This window comes from Oculina patagonica, chromosome 13, assembly GCF_052425735.1.
Source record: "Oculina patagonica isolate OP01 chromosome 13, crgOcupat, whole genome shotgun sequence".
NCBI lineage: Eukaryota > Metazoa > Cnidaria > Anthozoa > Scleractinia > Oculinidae > Oculina > Oculina patagonica.
In genome coordinates, this window is record NC_135770.1 from 10,100,254 (window position 1) to 10,116,816 (window position 16,563).

The following is a 16,563-nucleotide window of genomic DNA, read 5'->3' on the forward strand; positions in this document are numbered from 1 at the left end:
TATTCCGAAATCTTGTAAAGCGCTGCATAATTACATTTTTTCTTTCTGCAAAATGTGTTTCGTTGACAATTTGTTGAATAATAAAACAATTATCCTGCTCAATCTTGCGGAATATCGTCTGATTTTAGCCAACTCGGCCTACGGCCTCGTCGGCTAAGTATCAGGCGATATTCCGCGCGATTTCGCAGGATAATTGTTAATTAAGTTAACAGAGGGAACGAGCGGAGGAGTAACAAGCCATGATGAAGAGGCCGCTGCCCGGGGAATAGCCGAAATTTCCAATCAGAGGGTGGGCGTTAAAGCAAACAAAAAAAGCTGGGCGATTCAGTGAAGCGCAGAGGAAGTACCTTGACGATAAGTTTAACATCGGCCAGCAAACGGGTCACAAAATGGATCCAGGGTCAGTAGCTTGTGACATGCGCTATGCCAAAACTTCAGAGGGTACCCGGCTTTTTACCAGAGATCAATTCCTAACTGCACAACAAGTACAATCTTACTTTTCACGCAACGCAGCCAAGCTACGTCATCAGCACACAGAGGATGACGGTGTGAGTGATCACGAGGCTGCTCTCGAGCAACAGCAATACTGGGACACTCGTGAACAAGTTCTTCGAGAGGTCCAGCTTCAGCATCCTATCATTTATGACAACTTTGATCTTTGCGCCATGTATGATGCAAACAGGCTGAATAAGCTCAGTGTTGACATGTTAAAGTATATTTGTGAATACTTCGACGTAAACAATGAACAACTTGCAGTACGAAGGAAAAAAAAAAAGTAAGGTCTGTCTCCGAGCCATGAGGCCCATACAGCCGGAGCTTATCCCGGTTTCCGTAGCATTAAGCGACTAGGAGTATTGCTGGATGGGATGCTAGTCCATCGCAGGGTTACCCCCCAGCAGTAAATTCGCCGGTACCCATTTATACACCTGGGTGGAGAGAGGCAATGTGAGAGTAAAGTGTCTTGCCCAAGAACAGGCCTCGAACCCGCGCGCTAGCCATTAGGCCACCGCGCCACCATTAGGCCACCGCGCCTCCCACAGAGAGTAACAAAGGGGGTATCGTGATCCCGTTTCACGCACAAGTTTTAACCAAATTCACGTGTCACGTATACTTGAAACAGCAGAATTCACGGATCACGTGTCTTTTCTAGCTATTTTCACGCGTCACGGTCTAATATTTGCCCTATTTTCACGCGTCACGGTCTAATTTTTGCCCTTTTCACGTGTCACGCATAAACCCTTTGCCCCTCTCTCCCACAGTACGAAACAGTACGAAGGAAGCCGCGATATATTGCGCTAATAGGCAAACTTATAGAGTCATGTTCCTGCCATGAGCAGCAGTAGCAGTTATGCAGAGAAATGAAAGCATCCCAGGGTCCCTTACTACTACAGTTTTTTTTTCCATCCATACTCCTTCTGGTCTAACAGACTGTAAATAGTTCATGTATTTTGTAGTTTTTTTCCCGCTCAGATTGAATTGGAGCAGTGTCGCTAGTTTATGTGAAGTGAGCTTTATATAAACAAACATTCTGTGTAAATTCCAGCGTAAACCAATTTCAAATTAATTTCTATTGTAGATTCCGCACCCAATAGACTACAGCTAATTTTAAAACAGGCTGTCCACATCCGCTGGGAAAACCCCACGTTAAATAAGCAGCTCAAACATGCTGACTTAACTCTTTCATTTTAGTATTATGTTATTTTCTTATAAATAAGTGTCGTTTAATTTAATTTAATTTTTTTTGCATCATTTTGTGTACTAATTGTAATTTACTAAGTTATTTTTTACTGTTTAATTTCTTTGCCGTGTATTTATACTCGCATTGTTCCATGTCTCGCGCATTTAAATGCTGCACGTTAAATTTAAAATGTATCACGAATGTTGCGTATCACGCATGTTACGCCATTGCTTGTAAAAAATTCAACTTCAACTGTAAACGATCCCACAACTGAAGATGATCGTTGGAACGATCGAAACATGTCTTGCAAACTAAAAGTTGTTGTACATTTTTTAAAAATAGTAGTTTGTCTGCTTTTATCCAGATAATTTACTTTAGATAAAAAAAAAGGTCCCTTAAAAAGAAAATAATTTGTAAGTGTGGTTTTATATTGTTTATCCTATAAGACAGCCTATAATGAAAAAAAAAAACTTTATCGCTCATGAAACGGAAGTGCCTATTTTGAGGTTGCCCGTGGAAACAATACATTCGTTTTCCTCTGATGAACAATCGGCGCGTGACAATTTTAACATTAATTCGATTCGTATCAGTCGCAAACATTGCAAAGTTTTGATTCAGCTCCCTTTCAACGTTATTCCAGGGATATGGCACCGCTGTGAATATGAATATTCAGGTGGGTATTGTCGTGATTTAAGCAGTTTAACGCATAAACCAAATTCAATATTGAATTCGTTCAAGTTTAAATTTCGGCATGCGTATTTATAAACGAAGTGCTTTATTTTGTCCAAACAGAAGTCTATATGTGACTTTTGGGCGTTTCATGCATCAAGTAAGATTGCATTCATCACGTAATACGTGTTTTCAACCGATAAAACAAGAAACCTACGCAAACTAAGTAAAAGATTGTCACAACTCGTTATTAGCGGTTTCGTTGCGGCAAGGTCAAAGGTCGGGTTTTTAGGAAGATAGCTGCATTTACTTCGCCGCCACAGCGCTCGCGATTTTAATTACCCAAAAATTTTATTTCACAGATTTGTAGTAAAAAACATGCTCTTTCAGGCTGATTAAGCCGTTTTGGGCAAAGCGATGTACCAGAAGGCTTTTAAAGCAGTTGAAAATATGGTAAATTTTGGCCTATTTTTAGCTGTCTTGAGGTAGCGACTTTCAAAATTTTGTAAAATATTTGCCTTCTTATCAAATTGCGATCTAATTATTTTTGAGGATAGTAGAATGGAGATACAAAGACGATATGAAATTCGTTTTTAATGACAAACTTTATTTTCGATTGTAGAAGCCTTCGAATTTACCATACTTTTGTGTTCTATTTTGTCTGGTTTCGGCCTTTGGGAAGAAAAAAATTGTTAAAAAATCGAAAATTAACCGATTGATCTTAAACTTTTATTTTTGTAACTAGTGCCCCTAGGGCTTTATTCAGGCCGAGTTTGAAGGAATTTCATTTTGGCCTATTTCCAAGTATAGTTGATATTAACGCGAAGGCGTTCTTAACGCGCCTAGTTGCCTATGTGCAGGTTCTGGCAAAACCGCATTGTGTGACCCGTGCATTTAGATGGTTTATTTTGCAGTGAAAAGGTCTTGAAAGATTTAGGTGTTGTAGAAATAATAGACAAGACAAGAGTCAGCTCAAAACTTAGAGATAAGATTGAACTTTATTTTTAAAACATTTATTTCTTTCATTCTGGCAGCAGCAGATGAAATTATATTAAAAACCAAGCGCTAAGCTGTGATAGCGAGCAGGGTGGCCGAGAACTGGCAAATACGCAAACGTCGCAAGAAAAAATTTCGAAGTAAATTAAGACCAAAAAATACAACGGTTCAACGAAAAGTTAACTAAAGCAGAAAGCTGAATTATTCTACGTTTCACATGCCAAAAATTAGCTCGTATGGTGGGGGCTTTTGGATAAAATACGAATTTAACTACATCCATGAATTTGAAGCCGTAAACAAACAACTTTTTCGGGAATGCAAATTCACCTACCTCCGCGTAAACTCGACGTGTGAGCTTTCTATATCGAATTGAACGATCAAACTCAAGATACTTAAAGCACATGAATCAGTCTATCGTTTGAAGGAAATACCTTTTTCTTTTGATTCAACTGGAGTGTGAAAAAAAGCGTTAAACACAAAGTGGCCGAGAAGTGGACCCGGCCGAGAACTGGGCCCCATACTGTACTGATATTCACCATTGTGAAATTGCACTTACTTTGACAAGTTAAAGTTATTTTTGTAAATGAAAAAGGTAACGTCATTGATGTCACGCAGTGTTTTTTTTTAGCAAACTAGATGGTTTGCTGGTTTCTGACTATGAATGGGGGTGTGATCTTGCGGTATATTTTTTGAGCCTGACTCCGCCGTAAAACTTTTTTTTATTTAGCAAGAACTGTGTCGATTTTCATTTCTGAACAATTGGTCGTCAAGTCGTTTGTCACAAAGAGTAGAATGTTTGTACAGCAAGTTTTGGAATTATTTTAGATTTGGTTAGTAAGACGCTTCTGAAGACCTGAGCAAAACATTGGGAATGTACAGTATTAATAGGAACTTGAATGGAATTTTTCACAAGTTGGATAAAGGTATCAACTGAAAAAAATGGAATTCAAAATGAGAACTTGGATTTTGTTGTAATTAAATTTTATCGCGGATTGGATGCATAATATCACGGCTTTGAAAGTCTTCAAATAATTAGAAAGGTTCCTTTCTTCCTTTTGATCTTATTGTTATTTTCATGTATTGATTATTCGAAAGTGGTTTTCGTTGATACGAAAAAAAAAACGGGTTTTCACTGAATTGCTTGAAGTATTTTTAGACGTGATAATATTGGCTTAATCAAATTACATTGTGCGCGAAATATTTGTTATTCTTTTGTCTTGAAACTTTGAGGAAATTGAAATTTTTGTTTGACAGTAGTGTATGAAAGGCATTTTATAGAACTGAATAAAAAATAAGAAACATTGATAAAGGTTATTTCAAAGATTTATTTTGCCTGATTTTGAAGGGTTTCAGGAGTTTTAAAGAGTGCTGGTAAACGGCTGTATGTTGTTTGTGATTACGGATCTTATTTAGTTTCGAACGCTCTAATTTTTGAAAGGTTAAAACAGGTTAAAACCGGGCGGTTTCATAAGTTTTTTGGGTAGAAAGGTACGGTGGTGGTCAAAAAAAAAAAAAAATGTTTAGAAAGGAATGACTGTAGTAGCACGTAAGTCGGAGGTTTGCGTGAGTCACGGGGTATAGTATGCGTGAGCTGGATTTCCGGCGTCATAACGGCATGTTTTGTTTACTGAAAGATACACTCGACGTTTAGTTAGCTTAGTCGGCTTGGGAAACTATTTTAAAAATGAATGTTGTAATAGTTAATTAATAGTAATCTAGAATTAACCCACTCTCGATTGGAGTCTGTTCTGGATTCGCGCTACCTTTTCGCCGCGAAGGAATTTTGTAAAATTTCGCTAGTGGAAAGAGGTACTGTAAGAACAGTATCAATAACTCAAAAGGAGGAACTTCTTTGTAGCTCTGAATTAAGACGTATGATAAAATTTTAGAATAAGAAACTTTCGATATATGGTTTTCATATTGTTTTTGTCAATTTCCTTTTGTGGCAGATTTTTTGAGAATCAGCTTTTCTTTCGTGTGATGACAGACACAGGACGGCAGAACGAGAGGTGGATGAGAAAGATGCCGAAGATGAATAGGCACCGAAAAACTACAAGAACCGTCAAGGACTTATCTTTAGAGGACGGGGAGTTTTGGCATACTGTATTTCGAGGACTGGACTGGACTAGTAAAACGCGGACTTGTAAAACGCGGACTAGTATAACGCGGACTAGTAAAACGCGGACTTGTAATACGCGGACTAGTAAAACGCGGACTCAGGTAAAACGCGGACTTGTAAAAGGCGGACTAGTAAAACGCGGACTAGTAAAACGCGGACTTGTAAAACGAGGACTAGTAAAACGCGGACTTGTAAAACGCGGACTTGTAAAACGCGGACTTGTAAAAGCACGGACTTGTAGAACGCGGACTTGTAAAACAAGCGCTTGTAAATCGGATAAAACTAAACGGTTTAGCGAGCGAAACAATTTGTGTTTGAAGCTCTTGTGTGTTTCTTCGACGGCATATTTCTAGCTTTTTTGAGCACTCTATGGTCTGTTTTAGCGTGGAGATGTTTTTGCAGTATAGCACATGTTCGTTCTGCAAACCCCTACTAAAACAACGGGATTGATGCTATGAGTTGTGTGCATATGTTTCTTTCTTTCCACTACTTGACGTCTGTTGAGTGCAGTTGTTTGTATTGCTCGCACGAGGTAGAACGGGGCCCGTTCAGAAATCAACAGTCAATCGTAAATAAAGGTGAGGGGCCTACACGACTCCTACGTTCGTGACATTAGAATATTTGCCGTTAAATGTTTAAATTCGGTCTTTCGACCTTATTTGCTTCTGACTTCTCTCTGAGGGTACTGTTTTAATTTGGGGGCAGTATGTGGTAAATAAAGGTGACGGGCCTACACGACTCCTACGTTCGTGACATTAGAACATTTGCCGTTATATGTTCAAATTCGGTCTTTCGACCTTATTTGCTTCTGACTTCTTTCTGAGGTTACTGTTCTTTTGAGACATTATGTATTGAAGAGAGCCGTAAGATGATTGTGGCCAAGGAATTCGAAGTGTCTAGAGGCGTTTTACAAGTCCGCGTTTTACTAGTCCGCGTTTTACTAGTCCAGTCCAGTCTACAAGTTAAAGACACATCAAGACCACCCCACTGTGAATTGCCATAGCACAGACAAAATTATAGTCAATATCTTATGTGTTTTTAAGAGAATTACATAAGAACCAAGGCATGTCTTGTCTTGCCTTACATTGACATGCAATAATTTGGAAATACTAAGCTCGTAACAGTTTAAGACAGAATCCATCAGGAATTTGAGTAACATTAATTTTAGTTACGCAAAAATTGAGCACCAGAATAATTTAAATCCTTGTGTTCTTTCATACCTTGTTAAAGGCTTGACATGTGATAACACCAACATAACACCAACAACAGTTCTTTATCAGTGGGGATTGAAGAAAAAATGGAAACATCATCACACAGTTGACCCCCATGCAAAAACACTCCAGGATGTCACGGGACTGTTTGGTGTCCGTCTGCCAATTTCTAACTTCAAATTCCAATGTTAAATTCACATTAAATTTTCAATATTTCTTAGTTGTCTAAATTTTACTAATTCTTTTAAAAAAACTATCACCTGCCAAACATCCCCAAAAATCACTCAAAAAATTACAAAATACCGCAATACATAGATACATGGGATGAGTGAAGTTTCCTTGGATTCCTTGAAACACCAACAAGATATTTCCGTTTAAGGTGGCTGATAATGGGTTTCAGTATTTCCCAATCCTTATACTTTGGTTGAGGACTAAAAGCCTTCATCAATTGCTATTACAGTAATGGTATGAAACAAATGTTCAATCATTCATCAACAAGTTGTGATCATTTTCTTGACAATAGTAGTTCCCCGGTAAACAGTTGTAGTACTGTCCCATCAAAGTGCAATGCCTGGAAAATACCGAAAAGCACACGACCTTCAGGTGAAACCGCACCTTACAGTATTACCAATACACTGCACTTTGCTAAGTCTTAAAACTTTAGATTGTCTAGTCGTCTACTTCAATCGTTTATTTGTATTGTGTGAGATACATTTATAAATTGAAACCATCATGTCATTAAGTAATAATGTAATCTCGACAACGTTCTAGATATTATATTATGCACACTAATACAGCTCATGCAAGCCCTGTGACTTACACAAACACAGTCGGACTGAGTGCTACTTAGGTAACTGCTTCGTGGTTTCTGCTGTACTGAACCCTGCCTTTTAAGGCAAAGCGCCCGATTTTAAGCTTCTCAAGCTTCTCAATGTTCTTGTTGTATCTGTGTTACTGCCGGGAGTGTGTTTTTTTGTTTATCATCATCTTTGTTGTTTTTATTTAGTATTGTAATTGGTAAACTTGCTTGTACTGTACCTTCCGAAAAAATAAATAAAAAGGAAACAATGGGGGAGCCAATCAGATTAGCGAATTTTCAATAGAACACCGATAAGTTTCTTCTAATCTTTTTTATAATAAAGTGCCAATCTAACAAGCGTTACCATTGGTCTAAACAGCGTGCTTTATGAGAGTACAAAGCTCGGTGGTCACGCCATCATCCGCAAGGTTAAAACATGGCGGACGATTTTCCGAATTTTTATTTCAGTTTTAAAAAATTATTACAGCAAAATTGTTTGTTTAACCTAGGCATCCCAGAAGAAAACAAGGTATTATCCTCAATAGACCTTGAGACCGCTGTAAACAAGAGTAGTGATTACCGATAAAGGCGATAAAGTTGCCGGTGAAAAAATCGAGTCGAGCGCCAGCGGAGCAAACAAACAAAGATTTGTAAACCTGTCAAGTGCATCCATAGACGAGATTATAACGCAGGCAGAGACCAAAAACACCAAAGAAAACACTAAATGGGCCGTCCGTGTTTTTGAAGGTAAGTTTTATTGTTGTTAAAATGTCTATTTAAGTACAGTCTTGAAAATCTTACGTACATGTACAGTGCGCTCGTTTGCAATATTTTCTTTTTATTTGTTGCAAAACAGTTACAGGAAAAGTGTATACTTTAGCGGATAACGCATTTAAACTCTAAACATCTTCCTCCTAATTAAATAAAAAACATGAAATCTGACTATTTTCTTTGACTAAATCAGTTTTAAATGGGTTTTTTTAATAGGTTGGTGCCGTGAAAGAAACGTTACGAAGAGTCTACACGAAATGAACAACAACGAACTAGACAGGTACCTTTGTCACTTTTACGCAGAGGCAAGAACGAAAGATGGAGCCTTCTTCTTAGTTTGCGAAACGCGATAGAGCGATTTCTAAACAATCCGCCATTTAACAGAGGCATTTCTATCACCAAAGGCATCGACTTCCAGTCCTCTAACAAGCTCCTTCAGAGCCAGATAAAATTAAACAAGCGGGAAAACAAGGAGAACACTCAACACAAACCTGCAATTCCAACCGCAGACCTTCTAAAGTTAAAGTCATCAGCTGCTATCCGGAGAGACAGTCCTTGGGGTCTTTTGAGAAACGTCTGGCTGCACATTACACTCTTCTGGTGTCGCCGTGTACGCGAAGGCCAAAGGCAATTGACAAAACAGAGCTTCCAATTCTGTAAAGACGACAGCGGTCAAGAATACGCTTCGATGACCCACGACGAAGCAACAAAAAACCATCCAGGGGGAATTGAAGACAGCAGCAGTTCTGAGAAAGAGGCCAGGATGTATTCAACGTCGGAAGATCCACTCTTTGATGATGGCCTGAACTGCCTGAAGATGTATTTACAGAAGTTGAATCCAAAGTGCGAAGCGCTTTTCCAGTACCCAACGCGATCCGCGATGCTGGACCAGCGAGTTTGGTACGATAACAAGCCTCTGGGGTCGAACAGGCTCGTCGGCATGATGGAGGAAATTTCTACATTGACCGGTCTTTCAAGAGTGTACACAAACCACAGTGTTCGAGCAACAGCAATCACATTGTGGTCTAACGCACAAGTTCCATCGCGCCACATCATGGCCATCTAAGGTCATCACAGCGAAGCCAGCCTTCAAAGCTACAACGCTCGCCCGTCAAGTGATCAATTGAAAGATTGCTCGAATATCCTTTCAAGTGCTCTGAATGGAAGTCCACAGCAGTCCAGTCGTGCCAACGTTGTCCCAGCATTATCAGCAGTTCAGAAAATCCTCTTACTGCCGTAAATGATGCAAGCGTTCTTCATTCACAAAACGCAACCCAGCAGTTTGTTAAATTTCAGCCGGAAGCCTTGAGCAGTTTGTTTTCATATTGTCATGTTGGAAATGTGCAGGTTTTCATGGGCCACAACTTTACTCTTTAGATCCTTATTTTTAAGGACTTTTTGCAAGGACTAGACTGAAACCGAAGCACTAGCTTTTCATTCGAATTGTAAAAGCCGATTCTCAGCTTTTGATGTTTTGACAGCTTTTGTCTCGTTAACCAATCAAATCATTTGGAGCATTATTACAAGTGCTCTGATTGGTCCGAATTAGCGTGCTTTATCAGAGTACAAAGCGCTTGTGCTGACGATACTTCAGTTCGCTTTGGAAATAAGATCGAACGTACGAATTGAAATAAAGTCAAATTTTTGAAGAAAAAGAGTGTTTCTTTATCATAAAACAAATAAAGAAGCCTCGACTGTGCTCTGTTCTGTTGTAAAGCACTTAGGAAGCGGCTATAGCACTCAAGAAGTAGGGAGAAACACTCGCCTACGGCTCGCGTTTCCCCCTACACTTCTTTCGTGCTATAGCCGCTTCCTGCGTGCTTTACAACGGAACAGAGCACAGTCGAGGCTTCTTTATTTGTTAATTAGCATAGCCCAGCTGCCGTCTATTGCAAATCGCGCGTTCTGATTGGCTACACAGGTGCCTTCTATCGATCGTTAGACGGCTCTTGGTGCGCGCGCTCAGTTTTTTGCAGAATTTTATCAACAAAACGTTCAAAAAATCAACTCTAAAATCCCGGACAAAACCAGTTGAGACAAACGCATTTCACAGATTTTTCGCGAATGTCTTGCCTGTCAAGCCTGTGAGAAACATGTTATCCCCTTCCCTCCACTCAATGTTGTTTTATGGGGTTTGCAATTCACCAGGCTTTGTTTTCATAAAACGAAAACATTTACAACATTGAAATAGGGGTGGGGGATTGACAAACATGAGCTGTAGTACCAAAGTTGGTGAAAATTAGCAAAGTGTCTCAACCGTTTTGGCTGGGATTGTAGCTATATTTTGTGTTTAATAAATCGGCAGCTGGGTTATGCTAAAACAACTAGACGGCTCGCTCTCGGTTTCTACCGGCTTTTGATAGTTGGCTCGGGGCTTCGCTCATCGCCAACTATCAGCCGGTAGAAACCTCGAGCTTGCCGTCTAATTGTTAACTAGTAGAAACTCAGTCGTATTCTATCGGAAATGCGCAAATCTGATTAGTCCTCCCATTGTTCTCTATTCGCTGATAGAACGCGATGGCACGCGTATATATTGCTCTTTAAAAATACATTTTCCCTGATTTTTGGCTTAAAAGTACATAAAACTGTAGTTTTTGGACTGCAATCCTTTAGAGTTTCTACTAAAACAATTAGACTACGACTACGAGTTTTCTATGAGCGAATGGTCAACGAGGCGCAGCGGACTTGACTATTGCTCATAGACAAAGAGGGCGAGATTAATTAGTGTCGTGTTCTATTGGAAATCTGCGAATCTGATTGGTTTTGATTGCTTTTTAGTTTAACGATGGAGTGTTTCTGTCGAGGAACTATCGGCTGATAGTTGTCCCGCAGAAATTTGATGTCATCTTTAATCAAATATAGTTCCAAAACAAAAACACTCTGTCGGCTTTATTGTTCACCACAATTTTTTTCCGCGCGCTCATTTAAAAACGAGCATCTTAAAATATTTTTTGCCTTTTCACGTGAATGATTTGAAAGCCGAAATTTAACGAACGAAAAACGGAAACAGATAAGAAACCCACTTAGTGCAGTGAATTTAGTGGGTTTTTTTCTTTCTGTAGGCCCGCTTGTCTACCAAAAAAATTTTACGGACGAGTACTATCCATCTAGGTATTTTCGTCGGACGGGCAATATGGGCTAATAGTGCCTCCCCGGATGAACACTATCGCGTCACGTAATAAATTTAAACCAATCAGAATCGGAGAAAATTTAATGGTGAACTATAATTAACAATTAGATTATTCGCTCTCAAATTCTATGAGGTGATAGTTGATGAAACCTAATAATAATCTCTAATTGTTTTTCTACATTGTGAAGTCGCGCTTATTTGTTCATTCAGTAACTTTTACGTTTTAACGGTAAATTTCCTTCTTCTAGTCTACGCGGGAATTGAATTTTCAAATAATACTTCTAAATTTCCTGCGAAATTTCGGAGAAACGAGAAAATGTCGCTGTTCTGTAGAAGACCTTCAGCCACTGCACACCAATGGCGATAGTATGCAATAGCTCAGCCGATCAGATTGCAGCTTTTGCATTAGTATACAAGTGGAACTCTACAAATCGCTGATATAACACAATAACGCGCTCGTTGCTCTTAAAAGGAAAATAATTCGTGATCTTTTTAACCTGCGAACAGGTTCCCCAGTGGGGCGAGGGGTGAAAAGAAATTGGAAAGCGAGGCGAGCTGAGAACGGCGAGCGAAACGAAGTCTGGGAGGGAGCCTGTAGACTTTGTTTGATTCCGCCCATCCTTCCATTTGCAATTACTCTGCAACACATGTCTTTTTGCAATAAAAGTTAACGCAAGTATGATATGTGCACCTGTTATTGAGAAATGAGGCATGAGGCAGATCATAGAAAATTCGGGCTTTTACAATTATTTTTGAAGTTTAAAAAAATCAAGTTCTATGAGAATAGGAGGCCATTATTGGTATTCTAGTTCTCTTTCAGCTAGAAATATTGCAGATTGCAAATACATATTGCATTAACAAGTACAGTGTAGTCGTAGTTTTTGCCGACTTTTGTAACACTTTTGAACTTACTCTACTTGGTATGGGCTTTATCTTTAAATATGTAAACTTAGATGATACACAAGTGGGCTTACCGCTAAATCTTCTGGTGAAATGTCCTCCTCACCGTTTATCACCACGAGCAAATTTTCTTGAAAATCTTTAGGAAATTCGTCTAGTAGTGATTCCTTGTGCAAAAGGAAATGATTAATTAAAATGTCAAATTCAGCAAGGTCTTAATAGAAGGGGAAAATCTTTTAAGAGTTGAAAACATATTCTCATGTTCTGTTGTCTTAGACTGTTAAATGTGGCCAGATATTTAATGCGAATATGAACTCTTTATTGGAACGTGTATTTTGGGGGCTGTGACTAAACGTTTTCAATTTGAGATGATATCGAGCCTGAAAATACAAGGTACAGGATTGTGGATTATCAAAATATCTCGGTCGAATATCAGTTTGAAAAATGAACTTTAGTGATTTTATTGAAAATTTGGTGATAATAAAAGGATAATGTTAAGAAATCATTTCCGCTACTAACAATTAATGTACATGTCAAATGTCAAAATATCATTTGGTATTATCGTGACAGTTGCTTAATAATTTTCCTTTTGAAATCCTCTAATTTTCACTATCATTATCATAAACTTAAAAAGAAGTTGTAAAGAAGTGATCTCAAAAAGTGTGTCCCTTCCTCAAATTGAAGCCCAAAAAATTGAGACCCTTTCCTTAAAATGGACAATTTAAAAAATACATCAAGTTGTCAGTGTTTATGGGTTAGAGACTGTTGTAAATGTTTTGTTGACAAATACACGCACGCGCTGGCCGCACAATGAACGAGAAATTTTCAATACTGCACGAGGCGTAGCCGAGTGCAGTATTGAAAATTTCGAGTTCATTGTGAGGCCAGCAAGTGCGTTTATTTGTCAACAAAACACGAACGGACAGACTCTAACCTTTTTAATATACAATTATTTTAATATAATTCTAACCCTTTTAATATACAATTATTTTTATTATTTTTTACTTATGCTAGTTTCTATTTTTTTTATAATGTATTTTAATTATTGTCATGCGCTTTTAACATGAGCCTCTGGCTCGGATAAAGAGGACAACCTCATCCCGCGCATGACATTAATAAATTGATTGATTGATTGACTGCAAGCGATTAACGAACTTCAAACAATAATGTTTAAAAGTGAGACGTGTAGTACATAATTACACAGGATTAGATCAATAATATTAAAATCACAAATAAGCCGTACAGAAATAAAGCTTAAAATGGTTCATAAAATCGTTCATCAGCTGTGGTCGTTCATAAATACAGTCAGCGAGAAGCTTGTTCAAAGCAAGTCGATGGCTTTCACAATCAAGCAACAAGTAAGTCAATTCAATCGAACACAAAAATGAATTTATTGAGCGGAAGTTTACCATTGAACATGAAAGCGCTTCAAGTTGTTTTCCTCTTCGATTTTGTTTGGTACTGGATCGTTGATTATTTGAGGAATATATTTTTATTCCACTTCTACAAGCCTTGAAGCTGAAGACACTGTCAATAATGCACGATTTTTGTGCATTATTGTCAATACTGCACTGTCGGAGTTTGCTGACGACAGGTAAAGCAAAATCACGTGATCTATTTTAACCAATAGCGCGCGTGGATTTTGGACAGTGAACGAAGATTGTATATTAAAGGTGGGTAACGCATTAATCAGGGGCGTAGCCAGTTTTCTGGGAAGTTGTAGGCCTTGCCCTTTCTAGGAGGGGGGGGGGGGGGTGTATGTTCAAGATAAAGGCCGTAAAAAGTGCAATTCGGCAGCACCTAAATTTTGGCATTTCATTACGGAGAATGGGCTGGCAATTTTCACTTATTGCTTAATATATAAACGTATCTTTAAGACTTAAACAAAACATCTTTATCACTCGATAATATAAAGTTCTAGAGTTCGAGTATAAAGTGCCAATTTAACAATATATCGTTCCGCTTCAGCTTCAGGCTTAAAGCCTTCATCAGTGGAAGTCAAGTTTGAAACTTGATGAGTAGTCAAGCTTGTAAGTGAGATCATCGTTAAAGACCGGACAAAAGCATCAAATTTGGCACACATAGTTTTTTCAGCATGAACTTTCAGAAAATCCAATGCTTCAAAAACATGGAACTACGAGAAAAGGCAATTACGTCATCACAAAAATATGTTACATATTTGTGCGTCATTTAGCAACAATTAGCCATAGATAAGCCAGGTTTCGTTTAGACAATGCTTAAGGCAATCTTAAGTGCAATGCTTAAGTGCATGTATATATTGTAAATGTCTTGTATATTGTAAATAAGTTTAGTTAGTATTCGTATTTGTTTTAGTGTTATTTTTTTTATGATTATTTATTAGTTAACTTATACACGACCACATCAGCTATGCTGTAAATTTATTGTGTATAAATAAAAGATGTTATTATTATTATTATTATCATCTCTTTAATAATTAATTTGTTGCCAATTATTGGCAACACATAAATTTCAAATGCTGTACTACGCATGTCAGGAATGCATAACATGAAAACGAGACTAACGAGGAAAAGCTAATTTACACATCATCAATGTGCATGCTGAGTGTTTCGCGAAGGCATCCAAAGAAGAAATCTTTCTCTTCTGCTCAGCCCCTGAAGAAGGTTTGCATTTTAAACCAAAACAGTGCAAATTCATTCAATACATTTTTTTTGTTGATCAATTATCAAATCGACCACATTTTTCCATGGTCTACACTCTTATAGACCATAGAAATGACGTCAGAAAATGTTTAAAACTCAAGTGGAACCACGAGCCGTAGGCGAGTGGTTTCACTGCAAAGTTTTGGACATGGTCTATAAGAGCGTTTTACACCATAACAAACTTGAACAAGTATTTATCAAAATGGATGCCTGACCATGAAGAAACTTTGCTGGTGGGACGTAAAGATTCCGTTCCGACACGTAAAAACGACAATGATACAAAAGAAGATTGACAAGAATTCAAAGAATAACAATTTTAATTACCTTTTCCTCTCTCGTTGAGCGTGTGCCTATCGCTTGAAATAAGCAAGATTATCTTTCTTTCTGAAGATCTTGTTAGCGCTCGTTCACTGAACATCGACAGTCCGCTGACGGTTCGCTAGCACCGTTCTTCTCAGTTAGTCCAAAAATTCAATAGCCTGGTCAATTTTCTTTCGATAGATCACCTAGTAGAAAACCAATCCTGAATTCCGAAAACAAATGTGTACTTGGTTCAAACAAAACACGATGAAATTCGCTTTCAGTCATGGAGACCAAACTTACACATCTTTTAGACCGCGCGTGCATGTACGTGGCGTGATCTGATGCCACTTCCATGGTCTATACTCTCATCGACCGTAACTTTGGACCAATCATCACGTGAGAATTCTCTCGGTTATGGTATAATTTTTTTTTGACAACTTTCGCCGTAAGGAGTATTGCCTTCTTTATTTTCCGCACTTTGAGCTAAGCTGTTGCTACTACCTCTTAATTCTATGTGAAGGATAAGTTCGTTCGTCGACATCTACACCGGATCTGGAAAAGATCTTAATTTGTAGGAGCATTTAATTAGCTGAATGCGTGCTTTGGCCGCCTTAAAATTGTCGCCTACTCCGGCTTCCAGATCTCCTCTTTCCACTTCCACTCCCAGGCTGCCGGTGAAGACATTTTAGGTTACCGGTATGTCTCTGTACATGTTCCCAAACCCAAGTTATGCGGCTTTTTAATATGTAACAACCAAGCATTCTGAAAAGCAATTGAATTCCTGTTGAATAATAGCTCCTAAATATGATAAAATGTAGTGGGCGATTTTAAATAAAATATAACCAGCGATTTTCTACTGACAGTACTTACATGTCTGGGGAAATATATTCAACAGGTCTACCTGTCTTAGAAAAGAGCTCCTCCGGGCAGCATTATCAGAATGTAAATTACTGCTCTGTCAGTCTCTCTAGCTTTTGAAAATGTGGTAAAGAACACCTAACTGTAACAAACGGGTTTTGCTGCGTGTAAGAAAGGCTCTTGCCTCGTCTAAATTTTTACCCAAAATTAAAAAAAAAATACGTTTGGTTGGGAAAATAATCCCAAGTTGAACAAGATTGCTATTTTTCAAGAAATAACTCATGAAAAATGTCTCCTTAAGAGATTCATAGCTTCTAGATTTCAAAATTTTCTGGAGAGCATGCCCCAAGAGCCCATTAGCAATATCTTGCCTTGTCTATGGCAAAGGTCTGGTTACGGCCCTGCTTAGGTTAAAATAGCCGTGCTTGTAGTGCAGTTTTCTTTCTCT

At 38.4% G+C, this 16,563-nt stretch overlaps 2 protein-coding genes across 4 annotated transcripts in view; both read right to left on the reverse strand.

Moving 5' to 3' along the window:
• Window positions 1–16,563, reverse strand: part of LOC144636696 (uncharacterized) — a 366,639-nt gene that overhangs the window by 94,930 nt on the left and 255,146 nt on the right. The gene's annotated exons all lie outside the window — the stretch shown is intronic.
• The window catches only part of LOC144636698 (uncharacterized), a 105,226-nt gene that overhangs the window by 63,727 nt on the left and 24,936 nt on the right, over window positions 1–16,563 (reverse strand). For all 3 annotated transcript variants that reach the window (XM_078495884.1, XM_078495885.1, XM_078495886.1), the window contains exon 7: window positions 12,348–12,440. In XM_078495884.1, coding sequence (XP_078352010.1) covers window positions 12,348–12,440 — 93 coding nt within the window. The remainder of the gene's footprint in view (window positions 1–12,347; window positions 12,441–16,563) is intronic.